This window comes from Conger conger, chromosome 8, assembly GCF_963514075.1.
Source record: "Conger conger chromosome 8, fConCon1.1, whole genome shotgun sequence".
Classification (NCBI taxonomy): Eukaryota; Metazoa; Chordata; class Actinopteri; order Anguilliformes; family Congridae; genus Conger; species Conger conger.
Window position 1 is genome coordinate 49,490,101 of NC_083767.1, and position 17,225 is coordinate 49,507,325.

A 17,225-nucleotide genomic window follows, 5' to 3' on the forward strand; every position below is an offset into this window, starting at 1 on the left:
CAGTTTCTCTCAATGACGTTGGGGTTGTTTGCGCAGTCACCTCAAGGCTGGTCGTGAACAGCTGTCACGGTGTGTGCGATTCAGTGATGGGCACCAGTCCCCAGGGAGCCCACGTCCCCATCTCTGCCGCGATGTTGCTAGGAGACAGAGAGCCAGGCGATGTCCAAGGTGGCCGAACTTACGCGCTCAAGGCAGTTGCTGTTTCTACACATGAACAACCCTGTCCACTGCAGACCCTATCCAGTAGGTAATAGGCCATGTCCGTGGGTTAGAAAACACTACAATGCTTTCTTTGCTGAAGCATCGTTGTCTCATGAAAGACCTATACTACAAACTGTGCATTCATGCAACCTTTTTGATCTAAGCCATCATGACCCACAGCCTTTTCATTCAGATCAGCTGTAAGCCTGTATTCTGTACCCTTGGCTTTATTTCCATTGCATGCATCCACCATATATTTAAGAATTGAATATCAGCCTGCAAAGCGTGTTGTTTTTGCAAACAGCTGTAAGCTTTGCAGCTGTTATTATTTATTTTTATATTTTGTTATAGTTTTTTCTATGATACAATTCTAATAGATACAGTGGTGTGCAAAATGTGGGCACCCCTGATAAAAAAGCCTTTTGCAATTAAAAGTGAACAGAAGCGAACCTGACCTCTAAATGCTACAACATTAAACATAACAGATTTCTTCAAATTTTAAACCAAGATTACTTGTTATTTAATTTTTTTACACTTTAAAAATAATAAAACAATGAAAAAGGCCCTGTGCAAAAATTTGGGAACCCTGTGAGTTAGTACTTTGTAACTCCTCCTCTGGCAACTATAACAGCTTGTAAAAGCTTCCTGTAGTCTGTCTGAATTTCACCATTCTACACCTCCAGCTCAGAAATATTCTTCGGCCTCCTTTCATGTACGGCATGTTTGCGATCTCTCCAGATTTTCAATAATAGTAAAAAGTCTGGGGACTGTGGGAGCCATTCCAAAACCTTCATCAGTCTTTCCTGGAGGTAGGTATACATACATGTGTTTGCTACTCTTTTTTTCAGCTCTTTTGCAGTGATGTGTGGGTTCTTCTAAGCATTTCTCACCAGGTCTCGGGCCATTCTATCTGAAATCTTTCTTTCAGCTCTGGAATTATACTCACCTGACTCATTGAAGCCCTAATGAGTAAATCACTTGGGTCTGGGTCTTAATCTTTTTTTTTTTTTTTTAAGTAACAAAGAATAATCCAAAAGGGTTCCCAAACCTTTGCACAGGGCCCTTTTCCTTTTTTTCTCATTGATGAACAGGACCAATCTTTGCAGAGTTTAATTACAAGTTGGAGTTCAGGTTTGCTTTCAGTCATGTACAGATTCATTGTAACGGAAATTTAAGCCAGGGGTGCCCAAATATTTGCAGCCTATTGTATTTCATTTAATACAGGGAGTCTATAGGGGTTTCAGTATATGTATGCAATCATAGCACAGTGGTTATTATGCACACCATTACATTTTTATACCATCAACACGACTGAATACTAACCCAACTTTGGTCTTTAGTGGCCAAGTATAAGTACAGTGCAACGTAATGACAAAGGATGGACAAAAAAAAGTATTATTGCGTAATTATGTTTTGAAAACAATGCCTAAAAGACCCTGTCACCTCAGGGATCTGGCGCCTCCATCTCGGAGAAAGATCATAAGAGACAGGTGAGATGAACTGAGCCCTGTCCAATGTGCCTGTCATCACCTGTCACTTTCTGAGGTCATTGGCAGCAGAGCATTGTAACCCAGCGTCGTCTCCGAGAAAGCCGTGGCAGCCCTCGACTCCCTCTATGCCTCGTCAGTGTGGGAGAGAGAGCCCTGCAATGACCCGGACTCACTCTGACACCAAAACACCTGGGGCTTCTCCTCCTCAGTGTGGGTCTGCCTAGCCGGGACTCAAGGGGTGTGTTTCAGGGGGGAGTGTGAGCTTTGGGGGCTGTGTGTAACTCGACACCGGTTGCTCTGGGGGCCACTCACTGCTGCAGCTGGAGGGTATTAGCTACACTCCCAGCTCTCCCATTGGCCTTCACAGTGAGGCTCGGATACTGGCCCAGAACAGTCCTCTTCATCAGTCAGGGACCATCTACAATACTCACGCCAAGGCACAAATGTAGAAAACAAAAAGAAAGGAGAGAAAGTTGTACATTTTAGTGTGTAGGGCAGCATTAGTGATTAATGAGTACTAATCATTTGCTTATCCCTGTAGTTAAGTGCTGTTGCTGGAATGTTGTGGCTCACTACACTTGGCGGGGTGCCAAAGATTCATATCACAGCCCTATATGTCAGCCAAGACAGATGAAATGCTAATGGATGATATGTCATCCTTGTCTATTGTTCTGTCGTAGACCATTTTAAGTGTTTAGATATCCTCATATATGTAATATGGCTTGAATGATTGTTATTTCATTATAATTAGTGAGGACCATTGGAGACCCATACATTACAGAGAAAAACACCTGCTGTCATGATTAGGATGCAGACAAGCGCTTTTTGCTGCAGATGAGCAATGTTTACAGTTAGCCATTCCAATAGGCAGCAATCAATATATGCAAATCCTCTGTTCGGAGGCTGTGCAGTGCTGTGGTGGTGTAGCATTGAATTTGTAGTTATGTGGAGTGCTTTTGTGTTTGTGGTGTGCTGGTGGAGTGCTTTGTTGCTGTGGCCATAGGTGCTCATTAAGGTGGAGTCTGATTTTGACTTGTGATTGTTTATCATGCTTTTAGGAGGGAGATCTTTTGTCCTGTGAATTTTCCCCTACACTCCGATTGTGTGGTGTGGTGTTCGGTAGTGGAGTGTTGTGTAGCCACAGCCGTGTGGCAGAGAGTCACTGGTGGAGGGAGGGACTAGCGCATCGGGACAATGCTTGTGTTTGTGTAACAGCCCCTGCGCAGCGGTTGGCTCTCAGATCGCTTTCGCCTGACTACGGTTGCTGCATGCATTGTTGAAGAGGAAGAGAAGTGGACTGGGGTGCGCTGTTCATGGGATGCACTGAAAGGGGTACGTTCCAAATCAACGCTGTTGCACAGAAAGGAGAGAAAGGTGCCAACCTGCTTTATTTTGGAAAGAGCTCTGAGTTTGCAGGGAGTTTGCGGTGCAGTTTTGAGGAGTTTGGGGCTGGAGCTGGACAGACCCGTGTCTGTGTTTGGCAGCGGATGGCTGGGAAACAAATGGGGCTGAAAGAAAGTTTCACAGCGAGGTTCAGCCAAAGGCATGTGTAGAATGCGACTGCGGTCTTGCAGCACGGAGAGAGAGAGAGGGAGAGAGGGAGAGGGAGAGAGAGGGAGAAACAGAGAGAGAGAGGGAGAGAGAGACCAAGCAATAGAGCAAGAGACAGTGATTTATTCCATGTTTATATTTTATTCTAGCAATTATTCTGAAATAAGCTTCAATGGTGTGACTTTTTATGTTAGAGCACTGAAGCTCGTTTTAATCGAATCTGAGTGAACGAGACATCTTCCACTGAGACGGACAGAAAGTGATGAGTGACAGGTAGGGCAATATGAGAAGACTCAGAAGAGAAGGTGCGGAGGAACAGGGGATGAGGAAGAAGGTGAAGTGAGACGTGGAGGAGGGAGGTAGGCAAGTGAAGGGGAGAGAAAGGATGGGAAGAAGAGGGATTGAGAGAAAATTCAAAGAGCAGGGAAATGAGGACATCAATTGGAGGGGTCAGGATGAAAAGAAAGGAAGTCTGATATGACGGATAGAAAGATATATTGGGATATAGTGAGGAGTGATCAAAGCATGTGAGTTAGAAAGAAGGACAGGAGAATGTAAAAGTTTGTAAAATACTATTAATGTAACTTCATAAATGTGACAAACAAAAAATGATACAAAATATTGGTTGGTTTACAAGGTATAGTGTTTTAAAAGTGTTGGGTTACAAATGCGAGCAGTAGCAGCGAGTCCTAAGACTAATCCTCTTGCGGTTCTCTTTAGTGGAACCTTGTCTGCCTTGGCACCAGGATAAAGACAGCCTTGTCCTTATCGTTTTTAAGTTGGCGTCCTATGAAAAAAGTAGTTTGTCCCTATTTGGCCTTTTTTTTTTACATGTCATTTTCAATAGTTTTTCTGTTTGAAAATGTTTGACAAGCAGTTTCAATGGCAGGGTGTGCTTTTTTCCCATGAAGTCCAGAGAAAATGGATTGACTGTTCACTTTGCTGCTGTTAATGTGCTTGATTGCCAGGGTTTTTTTTTTATCTTCTTTGTTTTATTGATTCTATTGAATTTAATTAATTGTATTATATTGTGTAAATGCCATATATCCCAAACAGTTCCTGTGAAAGAGAACAAAACCACTGCATATAGTAGTGGGGGGGTTTCTGAGTGGTGCATCCTAATAATGCATTGACTTGGTCTGCTATGAAATCAGTAATCAGTGATCTCAATGCAGTGGTTGAAAGAGTATGATGTACTGTGTGGTAGAGTGTGAGCTACAGAATAGTACCTGCTGTACAAGATAATAATGAACCACTCTGTGCTAGAGAGAACAAGATACAGATTTAGAGTATTAGGAAGTGACTATACTGCTGCAGTCAGTTCTGATATTGTTATTGTGGTAGGCTGGTCATTGGGAGCGCAGTGGTGGAGTTGTCTGGTGCGGAAGAGGACGTAGTGGAGAGAAGCCGCTGGCCTTTTGCCGTGCCCAGGGAACAGGATGGCCCCGCACAACGTCAGGTACCCCCTCCAGCCCCGTCTGTGAATCTTTTCTTCTGTTCTTCCGTCTGAATCTGCAACACAGAATGATTTCAATGTGTAGCGGTAATCCATCCAGCTGTGTGCATAAGCGTTTATGTACATACGCACGTGTGCTTACATACGTGCGTGCTTGTGTGCACATGTCTGTCCGCCTGCCTCTCGCAGTCTCCTGGCGAAGCTGATCAATGGGGGCGTGGCCGGGCTGGTGGGCGTGACCTGTGTGTTTCCCATTGACCTGGCTAAGACCCGCCTCCAGAACCAGCAGGGAGCCCGGGTCTACAGTGGGCTGTGAGTCCGGGCCTGGCGGAGGGGGGAATATCACTACTGCGCCCTGCTGCACAGACCTGCCTAAGCCCTTCCTTTGGAGACACCCTCATTCAGGGGTGCCCAATCATGTGCCTTGGAGGGCAGAGAGTGTGCAGATTTTCATTCCAACCAATCACTACACCACTACTGAGTGCTGTCTCTGCTGGTTGAGGTTGTGTAAATGAGTGAAATTTGCTGGTGTAGTGATAGGCTGGAGATTGGACACCCCTGCCCTTATCCACTGACTATGAACAATGCAACAGCAAAACAGGGGCCTGTATCACAAAGCAAGATTACAGACTTAGTTTGATAAAACCCACAACACTCACAAATCCGTAAGTAAAAAGAGCTGTTCCAGGTTTTACTCAATGCAGTTACCTGGCTAACTCAGTAATCCCAATTGGTGATGCAAGCCCCAAGTGTAGGCGGTAGTGGAACTTACTGGTGATGAGTGCTAGTTAGTAGGTCTCAAAATAAAAGTTGCTCAAACTCCCTCTCCCTCTTTCACCTTTTCAAGTTGGGTCTATGATACATCACACCAAATATATACACATATCACAGCTGGATTCAACAACAGAAATGATTGGATGTTGGCCAGCCCTTGAATCTTTGGAACCTTTTTTCTGTGTAAAATAATTCTTTTTGCACTTGAAGGCTGGACTGCTTGACACAGACAGTGAAGAGGGAGGGCTACTTCGGAATGTATCGAGGTACTTTTAATTTGAACTTTGAGTTGATTTCCATGAAGAAAATAACTTGCTGTGGAGGCTGCATATGCCCACGCTGTTGCTGTGTTTATTTCTGATGTCTTCACTGTATCCAGAAATAATCTGATGAATTGTGCACTGACTGCAGTTTAGTTTGGCCTAAGACTGCAATATTTGTACTGCTGTGTAATGCTTTCATGTATAATATAATATTGAACTAGTATTTCTGCTGGCACATGGTGGTAGAAGATGAGAAGTGTCTCCTGTGTGATTCAGTGGTCTTGGTTCCACAGGGGCAGCAGTGAACCTCACTCTCGTGACCCCAGAAAAAGCCATCAAACTGGCTGCGAATGATATCTTCCGACAGCACCTCTCCAGGGACGGGTACATCTGATTTCCCCTCTCTCTGTTTTAAACATGATTTGTTGGGTCCCCTGACCAGTAGTATGAGGCAGCATGTTCCTCCACTTTTCTCAGGCTCATGAGGCTGGAGATTTATCATCGCTGTAAATGAGTTTGCTGCTAGGTTTGCTGGGTGAGACTGGTCTGTCTGAATGATCTCTCCTCCTCTGCATCCCTAAAGGCAGTTACCCCTGTGGGGGGAGGTGCTGGCAGGCTGTGGGGCCGGGACCTGCCAGGTGGTGGTGACCACTCCCATGGAGATGCTGAAGATCCAGCTGCAGGACGCTGGGAGGCTGGGTGAGTGCTGCTGGGGCCTGCTGTCATCCATACAGTCTCCCTTGTTTCAGGCGTCCATGATCAATGTTCTGACCATGCTCACTGTCTCCTAGGAGCTCTTTAAAACATAGGCTTATGACAGTGATGAATGTTTAATTATGAGAGCTTTTTGCTCTTCTCCTCGATCTTCTGATATGTTGCAGCTATACAGAGACCCGTGCCTGTGCCTGTGCCCGCTCCTGCCCCGTCACTGGCAGCTGAACCCCCACCTCGACCCTCTGCCACCAGAATCACCCTGGAGCTGCTGAGGACCCGTGGCCTGGCTGGGCTCTACAGAGGAGCTGGGGCTACACTGCTCAGGTCTGATAACGGCTCAACACGCACACACACACATACACATACACACACACACACACACACACAGATACACAAACACACACACACACACAGATACACAATACCACAAAAACACACACACACACACAGATACACAAGCACACACACACACACACAGATACACAATACCACAAACACACACACACACACACACAGATACACAAACACACACACACACACAGATACACAATAACACACACACACAGATACACAAACACACACACACACACACACAGAGATACACAATAACACAAACACACACACACACACAGATACACAATAACACAAACACCCACACACACACAGATACACAAACACACACACACACAGATACACAATAACACAAACACACACACACACACACAGATACACAAACACACACCAACACACACACACAGATACACAAACACACACCAACACACACACACACACACACACACAGATACATATACACACCAACACACACACACACACACAGATACATATACACACCAACACACACACACACTCACACACAGTCACACACACACAAACACACACACACAGATACATACACACACACACACAGATATACATATACACACACACACACACACACAGATACACACTCACACACACACACACACATACACACACAAAGAGATACATATACACACATGTGCGCACACGCACACACAGATACACAGACATACACACACACACAAAGAGATACATATACACACGTGCACACACACACACACAGATACATATACACACCAACACACACACACACAAACACAGATACACACAGACACAAACAGATACATATACATACCAACACACACACACACCCACCCACACACACATATAAAGACACACTTTTACATTCACACATACACATACACGCACACACACACACACACACGCACCTTCCCCTGTCCAAGTTGAGCTGTAGATAATTTAATCTCACTCCTAACTGTATTGACTGGTGTGTCTTCCCAACACTATCTACTGATCTCTCATTACTGGCTGATTAAGGAGCGGCATAGACCTGGTCTTTTGTACAGCACAGCTAAGCATAGCACAGCACTTCCTCAACATGCCTGCTCCCTGATTGCTAGTTTTACCTATGGGATGAACATAGTAGCTGTAAAATGGATGCCTTTTGGCAGCGTGATATTAAATGTGGATCTGGGGCCTCTGGGAACAGTGGGTGTGAAGCCCAGCTGCCCGTGGCTGCAGCCTGCCGTGTGACTCAACCTCTGACCCTCTCCTGTCCCCCGTTCAGGGACGTCCCCTTCTCCATGATCTACTTCCCGCTGTTCGCCAACCTGAACGCGCTGGGCCGGGGGGAGCGCGGTTGCCAGGGCAACGCTCAGGAGCGGGCCCCCTTCCTGCAGTCCTTTGTGGCAGGCTGCGCAGCCGGATCGGTGGCTGCAGTCGCAGTCACTCCACTGGACGGTGAGGCTGAGGCACGGGCTGCAGGACCGGCGATAGCCCCTTAGATTACCTCAGAGCTGATCAGCAAATAAACTGGGCTGTTTACTGTACCTTCTGTTGCCAAATTCTCCACTACACTAAAGCAAGGATGAACCTGTGTTGTTTCTCAACAGCTGTGTCGGGCTGTAGTTTCCCGTAAATCGCATGTTGGTGTTTGCATTGGAATGACCTCTGAAAGTGAGAAAATAGTGCTCCTTATTTGGGACTGTGAAGAATAAGTGAAAGGCGAAGGGTGAATCCTGTGTATTTTGATTCAGATTTCTAGTTTTCGAAGTTTATTGCAAAGCCCATATGTGTGTGCTTTGTGTGTGTGTGTGTGTGTGTGTGTGTGTATTTTTCAGTGATAAAGACACGACTGCAAACACTGCGAAAGGGAGTGGGGGAGGACTCATACCAGGGCATTGCTGACTGCACACGGTGAGAGGCGTAACAGGAAGCCACCAAGCATTTAACAGTTGTGACTTTAGGCACCTGTGAAGGCCTACAGAGTGTGTGTATGTGTGTGCAGGTGTGTGTGTGTGTGTGTGTGTGTGTGCGCGCATGTGCATTTGTGCTCTGAATATGTGCATATGTGTGTCTCAGTTCATGTGTGTGTTTGTGTGTATGTGCATTTGTACTCTGAATATGTGCATATGTGTGTCTCTGTTGTGTGTTTGTGTGTATGTCTGTGTATATGTGTGTCTCTGTTGTGTGTTTGTGTGTATGTGTATGTGTCTCTGTTGTGTGTTTGTGTGTATGTTGTGTCTCTGTTGTGTGTATGTGTGTCTCCGTTGTGTATGTGTATGTGTGTGTGTGTGTGTGTGTGTGTCTCTGTTGTGTATGTGTGTGTGTGTGTGTGTGTGTCGGTAACGGCCCTCTCTCCTGTGCAGCCGTATCCTGAGTCGGGAGGGGCCGTCTGCATTCCTGAAGGGAGCAGCCTGCCGGGCCCTGGTCATTGCCCCTTTGTTTGGCATCGCACAGGGCGTCTACTTCCTGGGTGTGGGGGAGTGGGTGCTTGGGCTGCTGGGATAGCAGCTGGCAGTGTTTCTTTCCTGTGCAAAGCACCTGCTCCGTTCTGCAGTGAAACGGGAGTAGGGCTCTTGTCTTTTATCGAAGTAGAACGTAAATGCTGTGAGAAAGTGAGAGAATGGGTGAGTATGAGAGCGAGAGAGAGAGAGAGTGCGTTAGTGTGAGAGAAAAAAGGAGAGAGAGTATAAGAGTGGATGAGTATTACTGCCAACATTTGTCCCAACACTGAACACTAATGATGCTCACCTAGTTTCTCTAAGCGGTTATCCAGAGAGGGTTATGTAGCTCTGTGAGAGCTGTATGTGTCTGGCTAAACTGCAGGTGTGCCAGATTCATACCTCACTCCACAACAATTTCTGCAGCACCAGAGGAAAAACCTGTCCATGTCTGCTGAGCATGTTAACCCTCTCAGATGTCTATATTTATTCATCAACACATAACACAGTACTGTGCACGTTCTGCTGACCTCACCTCACTGTGTATGGAGGGCTTCCACTGCTGCACCGCTGTGCCAATCGATTTCAGTGCCAATCTCTCCGCAAATGATCAGTTAAAGCCTATATTCTCATTTAAAACAAGCAATATTTGTTGATCGCTGCCATATGATTTCAGTATTATTTTATTATCCGTTAAGGTGCGACATAAGCAAAGGAAAAGTGTTGGCGGTCACCCCCCTCCACGTTCGCTGGCCACAGCTGTTTGTGCTGATGTTGACACACTCCTGACCATACTGTAAAGAGATGGTAACATTCCACTCTCCCAGTTTGGAGTCTGGTCTCTAAACTGTGTTCCTTGTGTGGAAGGTACTAACAGGGTATGGCAGGGACTGCTGGTAATCTGCTCTTAAATCCGTAATCCACGGCTCTCTGCTGTAACCGTAGTGTGCTGCTCCCCTGCCTTCAGTGTCCTGCCGTGGGGCCGCACCAACATCTTACCGCTCCCCGTCACTGCCCGGGCCCTGGATGAGGGGGAACCCACAGTCTTCATGAGGATAGCTTATTTTTAATTCTTATTTTAATGTTTGTACGCACAATAAATATCTATATATAACTATATATAATGTAAAACAAATAAATGCATCATGGTATGCTTGTGGAGTTTCTCTTCTCTTGGTGAAAGTGTGATTGTGGCCTCTTACAAATATTAGCTTGACATCCAACAGTTCCAATTCCACCTTTAATATCATAATCTATAAGCAAACGAGCTACATGACTAGATCACACAAGGCGTACCATTTATTAATTACTATTAACTACCGTCGCCTAATATCGTTATATGCTAGGATCGCTCGTGATAAACTGGGAGAAAGGCGATTCATTTTAGGCCTCAAGAGCTCCCCTCCTGGATCATCCCGTAAATTCGTGTAGTAGATGCTATCAAATTAATTCCCACCAGGGGGCAGTACTGACTTTGAAATGAGCACGTTTCACTCACCTATTCTGTCTGAACATTTTAAAACGTTTGGTTTTTAGTAGCAGGAAAAACAGGCAACAGACACAAATGTTCTTTTTTTTGTATGTATATTTTCACATCAATAATTACCAGTATATCCTTTGTAGATGTCAATGTCCCAACACTAAGCAACATATTTAAAAAAGCATTGGGAGCTACATATTCTAATATATTTGAAACCACATGTACACCCAGTATTTCACAAAAAAATAAGACAACCATCCCATTTCATAAAATACATAGTGATGCAAATTGTCAAGACACATGTACTTAAGACAAGGGGAGTGTTTGAGCACGAACAACATGTAGATGGAATAGGACCACAGATGATGTTGAAGTTTTTTCTTCAAGGACCAGAAAATGGAACTGCATCTCCCATCAGCTCATTGCAGCGGCCTTCATTGTGTAAACGACAGCTGGATCACCCCGGGTAGTGTGCACTGGGTGAGGAAGGTATTTAATGCACATGGCTGCCGTTTTATACAGACAAATAATACAGGGATTCTGCCCAGAAGAGGCAGGAAACGGCACTCCCAGAGGAACGCTCGGGCCCACGTGCTGGGCAATGCGGAGATGGGATGCTATATCACACCGCATGACTGGGGAGGCTGTATCTAGGGACATGCGAGGGAACAGGCTGATCTTTAGTACTGAAACTTGAGAACCACCGTCTGCATCACAGAGAATCAACCGGTCTGAACTGGTTCGCCTCCGACCGCCCCACAGTCCCCAACACCACCCCGTCCCCTTCTCATAGGATCAGTACGGCAGAGAATGCGGTTCCCAGTGCAAAAAAGGCTCCCTGTCAACGAATACATGGTTCCTGCTCAACCGTTCTTATGTATCCTCTTTATTCATTTATTCTCTCTGAGAAACAAAAGCAAATGAAATTAAGAAACACAAATGGACAAAACCATCACAAAACAATGGACTGGGAGGGCCAATCACACTTTGTACCTCTACAACACTGACACAGGAATGGAATCCGGTACACATTATATTCAAATAAAAGGACACGGTCGAAAGCACGTGTTGCGTTTGTCCCCACCAGCTCCGACACTGAACCCTGTGGTCCATTAATCCAGGAACTTGCGGTTCTGGTTGGCACCGAACAGCGCCACTCGAATCTCAGGCATCATCTGCGAAGAGAGAGAGACGACAGTTATTTCACTTCCACCAGTCATTGCCTGTGTTATTGGTTTTGTGTGTGTTAAAAGGGTTTGAACGTAATGTTAACATTTTCACATACATGCAAAGTACACAGAGGTGAGCACAGCAGAAATACAGCTCTTTTGAAACAGCTTGTGAATTTGTGAGGGAAAAAAGGAGAATACTGTATACTGCAAAATCACATTATGCCCAATTTCCCTAACAATTTCCCAGACAGCAGGGGGGTACATGACCAAGACTTCCCCGACCTTACTGATGAAAATATTTTCAGAGGTTTTCCCAAGGACTGTGTATGGTTTGGGGTCTGTTCATATTGACCAGGATGGAAAGAGCCCCTTCTCCCCTCTGTTTTTGGGTACAGTTATACTCTAAATCACTTCACCCTCACCCCACTCCCTCACCTGCTGGGCCATAAGGTTCAGCCTGCTCTCCAGGGTGTTAGACACCTTTATCTTCCCATCAGCATTGTAGATCTCAATGCCTCCAGAGCTGTGGAAAGCGAAGCAGCACCGTTTAGACACTGTATACATACTAGTGCTCATGCGCCCATCCCAGTTCACCCTATGGCTCTTTCTCAGGCTGAATGTATACAGCAGAACTGACCAGCACCAATATTCAATATTAAAACATCACCAGTGAGGAGAAACAAAAAGGCGCTTACATGTCTGGGGCCAGGAAGTTTTGCTGATCAATGCGGGCCTCGATGTTGTTCTTTACAGACGCTTGGTAGATCGGGGTGTTTTTCTGAATAGCAGCCTGGATCACAAAAAACATTGTCAAAACCTCCCTCTCTCTTTGTCCCTCTTTCGTACTCACATACACACACACACACACGCCTTACACCGACAGCACAGGCCTTCACCTGCAGTGTATGTACGATTCCTCAGCACACAACGGCCCGTAAGACTCACTCTCACAAACAGAAGCAGGTGACGGGCAGAGGCCTCACCTGCACCATGGCCACGTCTTGCTTACGACAGCGGATGGTCACTTTGGGCTCCAGCAGCTGATAAAAGCCCTGAGAACCAAACATTACCACGACCATGCAATGAGCCTACAAATATGGCTGAAGGAACAACAAAATCGCAGGGAATAAAAATGTATGTAATAACATGAAGCTGAGGATCTTACCTGAAGAATAAGACCGTCCATCAGACCCTGGTACCTCGTAGGGTCATTGGCAACTTTGGCCAGTCTCTGCCGAGCCTCGTTTAACAGATCCTGCACACACACAGGGAGGCAGAGAACACTTCATCAGGGCACCATTTCTGTTCATATGCTTGGTGGTACATTAGCAAAACATGTCTGTCAAACCAGGGGATGAGAACTACAGACCGAGATCATGTCGTCACGAGCCTTCAGCACCTTCAGCCTAGCCTGGTTCATCAGATTGGACATCTGTCTGTAAGGAGCATACAGGGTAAACCACTGTCAGTGATGCAGAAACACAGTGCAGCCGTGAAATGGTAAGGTTAAAGGCCCTTTCACTGGTCACTGAGATTCTGCTGGGTCATTGTAATTGAGCTCTGATTTCAGAAAGTAACACAAATTACAGAGGGTAATTCCCACTTGCTGAACAAGGAAGCTATATAGACCAGGGCTACCCAAACATAGCAGCAAGCATCTCCTTTGTGTACACGTTCTCATTCCAGGCCTCCTCTTAACCAAACAAGGTCACTTAAAAGCTTCAACGAATGAAAGTGCTTTTAGTCATAAAACAGATGTTAGCACAGTGCAGAATTCTCTTTTTTTTTGTTATCCACAGACACGTATTTACAGGACCCCGATGCAAATTCAATACTCAAAACTGCAGTTTTCTGCCTTCTCACATTTTCTTCTGCTGCTCGATCTGCTTCTCCTTCTTCTCGTAGTACTCCATGATCTTAAGCCTCTGGGTCTGCACCAGGCGACCCTTCTCGATGTTGAACTCCTCTTCAGCCTGCAGGGGGAGACACAGACACACACCCACCTCTCAGTGTTGCCTTCTGCTCCGACATGCGTTAGCTCAGCATAGGTCTTTATACAGGGAGGGCCATGGTCTGTGCATGTCTACTAATCAGGCCAATGGCTATGAACAGCAGAGGCATGTAGGGACACAGTGTGGGCCAATGGGTGATGAAAATCAAATAGGGAGAGACTACATTATAATCCAATGTTACGGTCTCATTACGACTATATTGGTCAAGTGTGTAGTACAGGGAAGTCACAGAAACAGTTTGCTTTACATTCCAGTGTTATTCCATTTCCACCCCCTTACACATGAAGAGTGTGTCCAGAGTGCACAGCAAAGGAGACTGGAATGTTACCTTGGCATCGATTTCTTCTGCCTTCTCATTGGCCTCCTGCTCAATGAAGGCCATCATATGCTTGATCTATGAGAAACCGGGGGGGGGAGGGAGGGAGGAGGGAGGGGGAAGAGACAGCGTGGTCATTTATGGTCATGGTTTAATGAAAAATGGCATGTTGGTGTCAGTGGAGCAGAGTTCTTGTCTTCGTCCAGCCTCATTAGTTAACGCAATCCAGCTACCACAGCTTAGTGTGAGAGTGCAGGGAATGCTATGGTCTTCTGGGGAAAACTAGCAATTCCCTCCCTGTAGCTCCATGGACAAAATCCAGACTAAACCATCACTATGACTTATCCCAGGGCTGCCCAAAGCCGTTCCTGGAGATCTAGCATCCTGTAGGTTTTCATTCCAACCCTAATTTGGCATGCCGATTCTACTAATTAGCAGCTCAATGAGATGTCTAGCTGTTGAGTGAGGTCTGCATGCTTACTGTTGGAGTGAAAACCTACAGGATGGTCAGTCTCCAGGAAAAGGGTTGGGCAGCCCTGGCTAAGATATTCATTTTTAATATGTTGAGAGATTCTCCATGTCAAACAAAATAGGAATACAGAACACCTTCATTGTTGTTGTTGTTGTTGTTGTTGTTGTTGTTGTTGTTGATTGTTCTACAAATACATCACATCACAGTAATTAAGCTGATGCTTTTATCCAAAGCAACATACATTGATAAGCACGAGACGATCCCTCCAAAAACAATGTGAAGTTAAGGGCCCCACAGCTGCACTTATGTTACTGTGGCTACACTGGGAATTGAACCACCTTTCAGGTCCCAGTCAAGCACCTCAGTCACTAGGCCACAGGCTGCCCAGTCATTTAATAGCCTCTGCTATTGTTAAATGAAAGCTTGATTAAGAGGCTCACATAGCCAAAATGATCCAACAATGAGGGACTGCAGACCTGACTGAGAGAGGAGTTGAAGACCACTCCATTGCCATTGACGTGTGGAATGTAAGTGTGCACTGGGGCCAGGACTGAGCCCCACAGTGCCACTGGGGCTGGCTTTTCAGCCATGTACTGTAAGGACAGAAGAGAGGACTGGAGAGCTCAGTCCAGTCCACAAGACTTATAGTACAGGCTAAACTGAAGCCTAGCCTGGCACTAATTCATTGCATATTGATCGCCAATGTGCTTTTAAATTATATTACAATACATTCCATTAGTGGCGTTTGGCAGACGCTCTTATCCAGAGCAATGTACAACAAAGTGCAAAGTGCATACCCATAACCAGGGATAAGTGCACTGATTCCCTCAAGCACTATTTTTAGCTTGACAGGATAGCTAGTAAAACAAACACATAAAATTAAAGGCTTACAGGCTGAGAGGAACTCTAGACATGAGGATAAATGAACAAATCCAAATAAAAAAAATACTTCTACCCCTCATCAAGTCACATTCTGGTATTAGTCGGAGGTTTATGTATGCAGATGCTGCACGACCCTACAAAACAAATAAAACACGCAGCATACACAGCTACAGCTCCTGAAAATTGTTGGCCTGTTTGTGTAGGATAATTGCGACATTGTGTGCTCGGTGGGATCATGCCATGTAACATGAACAATCAATTTCAGTTTCAGTTCACAGATTAAAAAGGCACTGGTTGCGATCAAACAAGAAATTACACAGGGTGAACTGGCCCCTTAAAACTGATTCTCTAGCTCACATGTGAGCGACAGCACTTCAAAAGATGAAATAATGAATACAACTTTAGTTTTGCTGCCACTGCGTGCTGCCATACTGCCTAGTTCCTCTTCACTCATAACCATGGGATTCCCATGTGACAATTGCTCACAATTCCTCTTTCAATGGTGACATGGTAATTCCCGTGTGTGTAAAGGTCTATGTCATTTATGAGCAGTAACCCAGAAGTATTACTGGTATGACCAGAAGACAGATTCCTCAAAGTAACATTTAAATACATTGCCACTTATTAGTTTAATCACAAAAAACTAAAAACAAGTTAATGTTTCTCAGTTAAATTTCACAATTGCAATGTCAAAATTTTTATTCAGTCCAGCCAGACTCATATTTGACATGTGATGAGCATGCATCCATATCTACAGCAACACAGAATTATAAAATTTACGAATTTCTACGTTTGTCCGCTATGCCAGAGGTGGGAAGTCGGTGGATGTGACTTTTGACCCAACCCAAGGACACTCAAAATAGTTTTCATTTATCGTTGGCTGAACCTACGACAAATATGTTAACAAGTATAATTTCCTAAATTTAGGCATCAAAGAAGGCAAAAATTTAGCTAAATATGCAGATATACAGCTAGCGATAGCTAGGCCTTCTAAACATATTCCCAAGGGACTGTAGACCTAGTTGGGATTTAGTAGCAAGATACTCTTGAAAACAACGCTGATCACTAAACAACATGGCTAGCTAGACCAATTATCATTTCACGAAAGATCCCTTAGCTTGAAACCATCTGGATAATTAGTGAACTAGCGAGCTGGGCCAGCTAACGTCGCTAGTGGGCTCCAGTCTACGCTGGCTAGCTAGCCACCAAGCCTGCTAACTGACACTGAATGGAAAACTTAAAACCAAAACTAGCCAGCTGCTAGTTAATGATGTATTCATTCCCCTTGATTGTTAGTCCAAGATGTTTATGCAAGCAAATTATGAGTTTTGAAGGATAAGATTAGTTAATTAATTCATAAACAATACCTGCTTCTGTACGTCGGCATCACTGAGCGCCATGGTTGTAGTGTTAAGAGGATTTCAGGTAACAAAGCCGCTAGCTAGCTACAATAGCTAGATTTAACTGAATATACGATAGGTCCAAGTGATCTTCAGCCCAGGAACGCAATAACAACTATGGTATCACAGTATATGTTTTTTTTTTTTGGGCGACTATGCCTATTTCTGGAAGAGACAGCCTCTCGGTCCTTCGATGACAGCAGTACACTGTATTTTTTTTTTCTTGCCGCAGTCACGAACCTACAAAGTAGATCAGCTG

The 17,225-nt window shown here is 45.1% G+C and overlaps 2 protein-coding genes across 2 annotated transcripts; one reads left to right on the top strand and one right to left on the bottom strand.

The window, feature by feature from the left end:
- The first annotated feature begins 2,914 nt into the window (after nt 1–2,914).
- On the top strand, nt 2,915–10,383 carry slc25a18 (solute carrier family 25 member 18). The gene is made up of 10 exons (XM_061252054.1): nt 2,915–3,023; nt 4,587–4,701; nt 4,888–5,010; nt 5,683–5,738; nt 6,029–6,119; nt 6,319–6,434; nt 6,617–6,773; nt 8,077–8,249; nt 8,630–8,705; nt 9,158–10,383. Exons 2-10 carry the CDS (start codon nt 4,682–4,684, stop codon nt 9,297–9,299), a joined length of 954 nt encoding a protein of 317 aa, XP_061108038.1. The 5' UTR covers nt 2,915–3,023; nt 4,587–4,681; the 3' UTR covers nt 9,300–10,383.
- Nucleotides 10,384–10,733: 350 nt separating this feature from the next.
- Nucleotides 10,734–17,219, bottom strand: LOC133135211 (V-type proton ATPase subunit E 1-like). The gene is made up of 9 exons (XM_061252055.1): nt 16,934–17,219; nt 14,225–14,290; nt 13,748–13,857; nt 13,254–13,320; nt 13,050–13,139; nt 12,868–12,936; nt 12,580–12,674; nt 12,320–12,407; nt 10,734–11,887 (listed from the first exon to the last, which is right to left on the bottom strand). Exons 1-9 carry the CDS (start codon nt 16,964–16,966, stop codon nt 11,825–11,827), a joined length of 681 nt encoding a protein of 226 aa, XP_061108039.1. The 5' UTR covers nt 16,967–17,219; the 3' UTR covers nt 10,734–11,824.
- Nucleotides 17,220–17,225: the final 6 nt, after the last annotated feature.